Raw genomic sequence first — 11000 nt, 5'->3', positions numbered from 1 at the left:
CAGGAGATTTCTGCTATGACTTTTGGTCTTTGTAACATTTGAACTTTTCCAAGTGACATTGTACGCTGTAATGGTATGTCAGTTTTGCACACAGAGTACTGTGGACTGATCTTATCAAAGAGCTTTGACTTTGGCTTTGTTTTTGGCTGAAAACTGTTCAGTTAAAGTGTGGGCTGTCTGCACGAATAAGATATATCCTGTCCAATGTCTGTCCTCAAAAGTTGTGCAATTAATATGAAGGATTAGTTCAAGATAAAAAATAAATAAATGACAGAAATGACAGTTAAATATTACAGTTTTGTTGTTGAAGTGCTTCAAATAAAACAGCATTGCTTACGTTGAACAATAAAGTCTTTAACTGATTACACAAGCAGTTCTAAATGATTTTCTGCAATGATTTTCTGCAATGATTTATGTAGTTTAACGACTGACTTTAGAATTTTAGTTAGAAATTATTTAAAATAATCTTTGGCCTCTTGACAGCAGTTCAACCTTTTACATCTTTTCGTAATTCTGCTGATTACACATTGGTGGCAAAGGCAATCCCATACCAATGGCAAAAAATATTAGTGCTCCTGCCAGGTGGTGAAGAACAACTGTAGTGCCATAGTGGTAAAATGAATTGCCTCTTATTGAGAAGATTGTGAGTTCAAATCCAGGCGCTGGATTTTCATAAATCATATCAGATGGTTGTCCTTCTGCTGATCTATGTCTAATAGATCTTGTGTGCTACTTAACACGTTAAAATCTTAAGCTCTTTTGCAGATTACACGTTGCAGGAATTGTTAAAAAAAAAACAAACAAAAACAAAACATTCCCATTCCAATGATAAAAGATTTTGGTGATTCTGCCAAAGTACAGTGGAGAGCTGTGCTGGTATAGTGGTTAAAGAAATGGGCTCTTGTTCAGATATTTGTGGATTTGAATCCTGATGCATTACTGTGATAAATTAAGTTGCATAGTTGTGCTGCTTCATCAAATGGTTATGCAATTGCATATCAATCATTCAGCATAGAAGGGCATTCACATTTGCTCTTCTTCAAGAAGAGCATTTTCTAGTTAGTATTATTTGCTGCACATTAATTCTGAGAGGGAAAAAAAAAAAAGTCAGTTACTGGGATGATCTGGGGTCACATATCACTGATCACAGGCAAAGGGAGATATTTTTCCACATTACTCCAAAACACACTATGCTTTCCGTAGTGTATCATAGTGTTTGGGTGCCCACAGTAATCTGTGGACACGAATCTCCTTTCTGTACCCAATGTTTGTGTCCCAGCAGTATTCAGGAGACAGAATCCTGGTTGGTTTGTGAAGCCACAGATATTTGTTGAGATGGCTCTCATCGTGCCACACAGCCTCCACATTATTTTGTTTATCTTCCATGATGCTTTTGTAGCAAAACTCAGTCAAGGCCCTTACACTTTTCCATGTACCTCCAAAGATGGCAGCATGGTAGTAAAAGTCCCCAGATTCCATATATGCCTTGGATTTTGGGTTGCGATCGTAGTTATACAAATTTTTTGGAATGTGGTAGAAGTAGGCATGAAGCAGAGCAACAGACTCTCCCAGAGCCTCAGAGCCAAACCTCCCTGTAAATTCCTGATCAACATCAAAACAGAAGACATGCGTGGAGTGGTGGCGAATATCCGACTCTATGACATCTAATATAGACTGCATCCGCATCATCGAGATGTCCTGCCACCTGTTGTACTTTTTCACTTTGATTACTTTCAGGCTTCGTTGAGGGCCGAGCTTGATGTTTTGCACTTTCTCAGGTGTGTCCGTAAACACGTAATATGACACAGGCAAACCCAACATGAAGTGACGCTCTGCTGAGTTCAGGAAGGTGTCCAGGTAAGCATCCAAATATCTAAGGTGATAATGGAGACAAGAGCAATTATTAAAAGTGGTTAATTGTGTCATATATAAAATGAAATGAAATGAAATTATAAAATACTTTATAAATCCTCAAAGGGAAATTCAATATTGTAGTATATGATTAACTTGAGGAGGTCTTGTTCTGGAGGCTGATGGCTGCTGGCAGGAATTATGTCTGTATCTTTCAGTTTTACATTGGACCTGAAGAAGCCTCTCACTGAACACACTTTGTTATTTCTTCACTGTATTGTGGAGAGGATATGAAGAATCCTCCATCATCTTCATCAGCTTGTGCAGCATTCTTCTTTGGACAATCAGCTCCAACACCTCCAGAGTTACTCCAAGCACAGAAGCAGCTTTCTTGATCAGTTTGTTGATTCTCTTCAAGTCTCTGGTTCTGATGCTACTACCCCAGAAGATGGCTGCAAAGCTGACTGCACTCTCCACAACACTTATAGAAGATATGCAACATCTTGGTGCAGATATTAAAAGATCTCCGCTTCCTTAAGAAGTACAGTCTGCTCTGACCTTTCTTAGATGTATTCAATGTTGCATTTCCAGTCCAGTTTGTTGTCCAGCTGAACTTCAAGGTATTTGTATTCCTCCACCACCTCCTCTCCCATGGAAACAGTGCTTTGTTTATTCTTGTCCCTCCTGAAGTCAACAATCATCTCTTTTGTTTTGCTGGTATTTAATATTAGATGATTGTTATCATTGCACCATTTAACAAACTGACTGACCAGTTCTCTGTACTCTGCTTCTCGTCCATCACTGATACACCCCACAACTGCAGAGTCATCAGATTATTTCTGAAGATGACAGGACTCAAATGGGTCACCCTGCCGTTATCATCTGAATGTAAGGCTTAAGAATGGTCAGAATAGTAATAAATAAGGGTGATATTGGTGGATAATGTTGAACAGTTGTGCCAAAGCACCCACATGCCAAAAATAAGTTTCTCTTGTCAGAACAGGGTCAAAATCGGTTCTAAATATTTAAATCCATAATGCTTTGTTTGTGGACTTCCAGTGATAGACATCCCAAATGTAAGACTACAAACAAACCTGCCAACTGCAAACACAGTCAGAGTGACAGAGGATCCTTCTTTTTTGTGCGCTTGGTCAAATTGCTCAGGTTCAAACATTCCCTCCCAGATTATAGGAGCTTTCCAATGTGTGCAAGTTTGCACATCATGTCTGGACCTGAAACAGAAAATTATTTCCAGTGTGAACGTGGGCAGAACTTATACCCTGATGATTCATTTCCTGTTAATGTTTATTTAGCACACATACCCGGAACCCTGGTGGAAAGGGACAAAAAACTTATGAGTAATACTTGTTAAAACAGAGTGCTTTTCCTGTTTTTTTAAAAAAGGGAAATCGTTATGATGCTAGTTACTAAAAAAAAAAGTAATTAGATAATTATTAGTAACTAAAAAGTAACTTAATTATTTTGTTGAATTCTTACGCCAAAGAGTACTGTGTCACTGTTAAAAGTAACTTCTTATTTACCTTTTTTTTTTAAAAGAATATTCTTGAAAAAAATTAAATATGTGGGCAATGTTCAATTTATAAAAAAAACTGTTTTGAGCCAAGCTATGAAAAGATGAGCTAAGAAAAGATATTTTTAGGTTGGGGTCATCTCAGTAATTTAAACCACATTGAGAGGTCCTCACATACCTAAAGCCAAAACCTCTGAACAGGTGTACAGGACCACAGAATGTGCAAATAGTCATCAGGTGCATTATCAGTGCAATGTAAGCCGGTGTTCGAGTCTGCTAGACCCATCTTGAACATTCTGTCCTGTGTAGTGGGTTCTGTGGTGAACTTAATGCTGAACAAGCTGTAAGTTTAAATTTTTAGTCATTTAAAAATGTATTTAAACATATTTGTGACCAGAATTTTTCACTAAAGCTACTGGATAAGTCTGTTTACCACGTTAAGGATGGGAGTGATATGGAATCCTTCGTTTTGACCAGTAATCTGTATATTTTTGATAATAGTTTTGGGGCATTGACATTTATTAAATTTGCCACCCACATAGGAAGCTGTAAATCTATTTGGCTGAAGTTTTATTTTTTAGTTTTTATGGATTTAATTTGCTGATATTCAGGAATTTTGTGCTACTAATTCCATATTGTGATGTGTCTGAAATGATATGAAGTTTTTTTTTTTCTTTTTTTTTCAATATGTGATCTAAATTCTTTGCACTTTTTATTATTCCACTGACTTAAAGTTATTATTTTTTACTCAGCAAGAAGTCAGGGTTGTTCCAGATAGGCGTTATAACTTTGATGAAATAAGCATAGATTTGGTAAGTTTAAGAAATTCCCACCAGGCTGTCAGAAAGGAGCGGATGTTGATTCTTTTAAAACATTTTTGTGTTTGATAGCAGTGCTAATAAATGGCATGTTACAGATAAACATATCCTCACATATGTTATATCATCAGCATAAAGACTGGTCTTATGCTCCATATTTCTACAGTTAATACCTTTAATTTCCAATACTCTCCTACTCTACTATATTTTTACATATTTCATTAGTTATTTGCAGCCATTGTCATTCTTTCTCTGACAAGTGAAGTTGTACGTGTGTGTGAGCAGGGACATGTTCTATCAGGATTATGAAATGTGCTACCACAGACAGAATTCACAGGTTAAGCTGTCAACCTTTGCTTCCCTGTGGTAGCATGCCTAGATGTGTAAGATGACTTGTTACCGTAGGTGTTGTCATTTGAAGGGCAGGATAGGATTGCTTGCTCTTCAAGCCAGACAATAGTGGATCATTTATGGAGGAAAAAGACACACACTGCTCCATTAGTAATGTATAACCAAAAGATGACTGTCTACTTCTCTCCATTGAACATAACACACAACTGTGGCATCAACATAAGAACACACATAGACAACAATTTTCTACCTTAATAAATAGGATGCTCTGTGGGTATGTGTGAAATATACAGTAGTACGCCATCATCTTTTTCACTTTGTGTCTGGCCCCTTTTCAGTCAACCAATTCCAGGAAGTGCTCCTCTACTCGGAAACTTTTGTTGAACTTTTTAAGTTTTCTCAAAAGTCAACATTTACAGCAGTAGGTCAGACAGCCACAGTTACCAAGGAAACAGGAATATAGGCATTAAAATCTGAAAAAAAAGGGGAATGTTGCATTCACATTTCCCTTCCCCATCAAGGGGTTAGGCTAGTTCCTTATAATGGACAGATGTGAAAGAATCATAATGGCTTCACAAAGGGAGCAGAAGAGGCATCAAGTAAGCAACTACACGTAACAAACAAGCTCCAAAGTCTCCAACTGACAATGTTTACAGGTAACTTCATAAAAAACAAGCCACGAACATGTGGACTTGGCAATGCTGCTCATATTTTGCGACACCAGCTCTATAAACAAGAAAAACAAGCTACAAAGCTGCGTTGATTGAGCTAGTAACGAACAAACAAAGCATTAGGGTAACACCAACTGACTTACTTTATTTGAAGAGTAGTGCTACAGCATTAGTTACTGAGAAAAGTAACAGCATAACTATCCATCTCTGGAAATCAATGTAAAGATATAGTTTGTTCTAAAGGTCCTAGTAGTGCAAAACACGTATGGCTATATTGGGGTTGGGGGGTGGGGGGTTACTGATGGCAAGACTCATATCAGAAGTTTTAGAGAAGATCACTGACATGCTGTTTTTATGGCTGTTTTTGTGCATGTCTCAAAAGTGACTGTTAAATTATGAAAATCTGAGAAATTCTTATCATATAATAAAAAGCAACAGGAAAACAGTCCAATTCAATGTCTGTTTTCTTACAATTTTCTTATTTTCAAATACCCTCATTAATTTTATAAACTAAAAGCAGCTGCTTCCAACTTATTATCTTCTTTGTGGCCTACATAATGGGAAAAAAAACCCCTCAGCAAACCTCCCAACAGATGTGCAAGCGTGTCACTTAGAAGCATGACTTAATCTTAACTATGTTCCCTTAATATCAAGACAACTTTACAAAAGTGCTAGACTGAATGTTTGGCCTTTGTACAAAACCTCTGTGGGTCATTCTGATAAAACAAGCGTTAAACAGGCTGACAAATACAAGCAGTTCCATTCAGAGCTGGAGTGGAAACAGTTTAGTTTCCACGCTTTCATTTCATTCTGTCTTTATAAAAGAGCTGTGACATGAAGTAGGTGTAAAAGCCAAACTCACAGGGCAAATAAGAGACACATCTCTCACACATCTGAAGAGACAACATGAAAGCCAAAATGATCTTAAAATAGATTTGTTCCCATACTGAATAGTTTAATGACAGTTATATGCAGTTATTTATTGTAACATTTTCTTATTTCATTACTTATTTTATAACCATGTTAAGATACACATTTGACTGAAACAGGAAACCGTTTTACGTTTGCTGAGAACCTCCGTTTCACCACAAACACTTAAACCAGCAAGGAGATGTTAATCACTTCCCAAAACCTAGTGACAGTACTACACATATCTAACAGCTCCATATTTCCTCACTCTGGACAGAACCTGCCAGCTGTGCCAAATGACATTGGGTAACATCTGTCTCTGACCTGCAGCACCTGTCCTCCCCCTCTTTATGTGACCCTATCATCACCTCATCATTCCTACTTCTGTATTATAATTCTAAGATGTTTAAGGAGGTTTTTGTGGTCTTCACATGCACATTAAACTGTGTATCTCTACTGTTTGCAGAACTGAAAAATTTCCATTGTGTGTCAGACTGATCACCCAGCAATGATTGAACCGTGCTGCTGAAAAGCGACGCCGCACCATGTTTCGCACATGCAGAAGGGGTTGTCACAAAAATAGTGGTCTGGTGTGATCCACTGATCCCAGCCACAGCTACATCGGTGGTCGTTACCAAGGGCAACTGCAAAGACAAAGGACCTCTAAAGAGTCATGCCGCAGGAGGCATCTAAATCAGTGGTTAAATATGGTTTTTGACAAATATAACAGTGCATCAAGCTCAATGTTTGCTGTGACCACGTGAAGACCTCTCCAATCCTCGCTAATTCTGAGAAAGTTATTGTTGCACTCAGCAGCACTCTGTGTAGGAAGAAGAGCGAAGGGGTGGGGAATTGAAACTGTATTTCAATGCAGTTTTGGTTATTATATATATATATATATATATATATATATATATATATATATATATATATATATATATATATATATATACATATACATATACATATACATATACAAATATATATACATATGCATATACACATACATATATACATATACATATTTGTATTTATATACATATACACATATACGTATATATGTATATATATATATATATATATATATATATATATATATATATATATGTATATATATATATGTATATATATATATATATATATATGTATATGTATATATGCATACATTCATATATATATATATATGTATATATATATATGTATATATATATATATATATATATATATATATGTATATGTATATATGCATACATTCATATATATATATATATATATATATATATATATATATATATATATATATATATATATATATATATATATATATATATATATATATGTATATATGCATACATTCATATATACATACATACACATATACATGCACATTAGGGCTGTGACAATATGCTTTTTTCCTGATTTGATTCGATTCAGATTTTTTGGGTGCCGATTCGATTTAAATTGCAATTCTTAAAATTCTTTGATATTACTGATTTTTGTAGATTAAAAACAAAACAAAAAAAATTGTAAACCTTTTTTTTTTTTGCTAGTAATTGTTCCTGATTTCAGTTAGGAGAAAACAACACAGTAGCCAGACCATCATTCTGCTGCTATAATGCCCAAGAAGACATATAATGCTATAATGGGCTAATCCTAGATATGAAAAGTTGCTCTTTTTTCAAATAAACAAATGTGTGGGTCACTTAACAAGTTATTTTTAAAACATTTACATATGTAAAATTCAACTGTTGTAGTTTTTTATTTCCAACATTAAATAAACTGTAGAGTGCATTTATACTGAACAAGGTAAACATGGAAGCATGAAAGGGACCAGGTTTGTTCCCATAACTATGTCATTTGCTGATTCTCAAGTCAAGTGCTTCATGAAGGATGGACAATAATAAATCCAAAACCATCAGGTGCCTTCAAGAAGAAAAAGAAAGAAGAGAAAGGGGGCAAAGAATGCCACTATTACAAAAGCTGGGTTTTTTCTTACCAAATATCAAGTGTAGCATCAGCACTGTTGTCCAGGTTTAACATGCTTGCACTTTCCAAGGAACACTTGTCCATTGGTATGAGACCTACAAAAAATCTGATAGCAAAAACATGTCAATGAGAATTATGGAGATGATGATGTGCTATTTTTATTTTTGTTCTCACAGCAGGTCATTTCAATCCACTGTGAGAACCTAAGATAACGCCTTTTTAAAAATCACAATACTACATAATACTGTAAACTCCAACCATGATAATTTTCTTTTGGAGATTAATAGAGTATTATTCAATACTGAGCAAGGTATAATTGCAGGGCCGCTGTAAGAAAATTGACTTGTGTTGATACTTACTGCACAAACTGAACCTTTAGGCATACGACACAGAGAATGAGTGAAAAAATAAACAAACATTTCAGAGCATTCTTTGCCTTCTGATTGTATCTGCAAGAACAAAGTAAACATCGTAAGTTTGAAATATTATTGACATGATTTCATTTGAAACATAATGCAGAATCAAATATTTTTGAGCAACAGCAAAATAATATACATATTATATATGCGTGGAGGTAAGGCAGAGTGAGTGAGATACCCCATAACTGTGCGATGATTAACAACTTCAGTAGAGCACAATGCACGGGTAAAGAGACACAATTCAGAGCAGTCCAGTCCTCACTAGATAACTGGCAACTGTGAACACAGAAACAGTCAATATATTAAACTGTCTTCAGAAGCAATAAGTGGATTTGAACCAATTTTAAATTTAAAAAGTCAAATCAATATTTCAAATAGAATGTAAGAAATATTTTCATACAATGGTTTTCATCAATGCACAACAACTACAAAAAAGAAGCTTAAACCAACCACTAAATGCACTGGGATGCTGGTGTGAGTGGATGTTATAACACCTATTACTGAAAACTGTTACAGGGAGATAATTTCAAATTAAACCTGAAGAAAAACCAATGGAGACAGTGAGGCATGATCAGGTTCTGTATAGTTTGACTAGTTTGTATAGATCTACTTGTGATATGAAAGCCAATAAATCAAAAGAAGCAATAAAAAAAAAGTTTACACAAGGTAAGTCAGAGTCAATGTTCGAGCGACATATATATAAAACAAACAAAAAGGTTTAACCCAAAGAATGCTGATCATTTTAAACTGCCTTGTAATCAGTCTGAGTGTGCCATTGCAAAAAAAAAAAAAACCCAAAAAACAAAAAAAAATCCTGCAAGTTCAAGAGAGCTTGCAGTTCACATTATAGGCAGGTACAGACAAGTTCAGGAAGTCAAAACATGATACCCTACAGTTAAAGTTTACCTCTAAAAGAGGTCTCACAAAGATATAGATAGATTATAGCCATACTGCAAGATAGTGTGGAGGTTGAATAAGAAGCGCACATGTTTTTTGGTTTTTTTTTTTTTTTTTTAAAGCGGTCTTTGATTACATCAAATCACACAACTTTAAAATACCTCATGCAGTTATTTCACAACTAATAAGTAAAGGAGTAAAATGAAAACAGCTAATATTCCTGAAGCAATCAACACAGAAGACACTTGTTTTGTAAATCCAGGTTCTCGTTAGTTTTTATGCTAAAATCTGAGTAAAGTTTCGAATACAAACGTTGCGGTGATGATTGTTGGGGAGAAAGTTAAAATAAATATTTTCTAAAATATAAAGGGAAAAAATTGGATCATTAAGCTCCAGATCATGAACAAATGAGGTGCGTGGATCAGAACAAATATTTCGAGCAACGGCAATATTGACAGATAATCTACTATTAGATTAACTTATTTACTAATAAATAAATAGATAAATAAATAAAAGAATCTCGCAAAACACATCACGGACACGCGGGAACAGAAATATATAAATGTATAAAAACTATTACAACTTACGAGTTCCTGTTATTCTAAGGTTTCGTCAAATAATCCAAATTGTTCTTAGATTTAACTGCGTAAAAGTTATGCATATTGCTGTGGTCACTTTGTTTTAAAAAACACTTTGTCAAATAGGGAGTGTCTTCGCAGAGTTAACCAAGATAAAAACAACTAAGTCACCTTCGCCTTTACGTTTATTCCAGAAGAGAAAAAAGAACTTGGTTTTTCTTTAGTAGAACTTTAAGAAATACTGCGCAAGCTCCCCCTATCCCTGCTGAAACACCTACCTTGGTGTATGTGCACCCTCCAAAGAAGAATAATAAGAAGAAAAAAACAAGAATGGAAATGGACATATGTTCAATTTCTCGGCTAAATTGTTGATCAGATTACAACTTTGAACAAACATTAACACACCTGGGAAGTGCTGTCTAGTCCCCTTAAACGTAAAAGTGCAGTCACAGCCAAATTTCCACTCCATTCTTCTGGCTGACGCTTCTTCACACATACGCACGCCACGGCAATGGGCGAAACCCTTCAAGGAAATAGGGTAAAACTTAAATAACTTATACAGCATCCGTATGAAAGTTAATCAACGGGTCATCCAAACGCAACCCAGTTCATCTTTCCTTGCATATCCTCTTTCAATTTGTCTTTTTACACCTGATCAAACCTTCAAATTCTGTAAGTCGTAATTTATTTTATTTGTATGCCTCTGCGTGGAGCAAGTTGTTGGTTACTGATCTAATTAATCCTTTAAAGCCCGATCCAAGAAAAAAAAAAAAAAAAGAGAGAAAATGACTTGTATTTTTTTTTTTTTTAAATTATTATAATTTTTAATCTTTGTCTTGCAGCAGGGGAAAAAAAAGACAGATTTTGATTACATTTTCTAGAAATCTCATAAGGCTGTGACTGGATTTTAGCAGTGATCCAGATCAGGTCCTTAAGGACCAATGTCCCGAAGGTTTTCAAAGTGTTCCTGCTGGAACTCAGAATCAGAC

General features: G+C 35.2%; 1 protein-coding gene across 1 annotated transcript; it reads right to left on the bottom strand.

Moving 5' to 3' along the window:
* Window positions 1-538: 538 nt before the first annotated feature.
* LOC306757436 (alpha-1,3-galactosyltransferase 2-like) lies at window positions 539-10485 on the bottom strand. The gene is made up of 6 exons (XM_079242485.1): window positions 10417-10485; window positions 8715-8812; window positions 8477-8566; window positions 8128-8223; window positions 2946-3083; window positions 539-1873 (listed from the first exon to the last, which is right to left on the bottom strand). The coding sequence occupies exons 2-6, from the start codon at window positions 8717-8719 to the stop codon at window positions 1189-1191; spliced, it is 1014 nt and encodes a 337-aa protein (XP_079098611.1). The 5' UTR covers window positions 8720-8812; window positions 10417-10485; the 3' UTR covers window positions 539-1188.
* Window positions 10486-11000: the final 515 nt, after the last annotated feature.

Source organism: Telmatherina bonti (assembly GCF_933228915.1).
Source record: "Telmatherina bonti genome assembly, chromosome: 6".
Taxonomy (NCBI): Eukaryota; Metazoa; Chordata; class Actinopteri; order Atheriniformes; family Telmatherinidae; genus Telmatherina; species Telmatherina bonti.
Note: the sequence above shows the minus strand (reverse complement) of the source record. Positions and strands in the feature narration are given on the sequence as shown.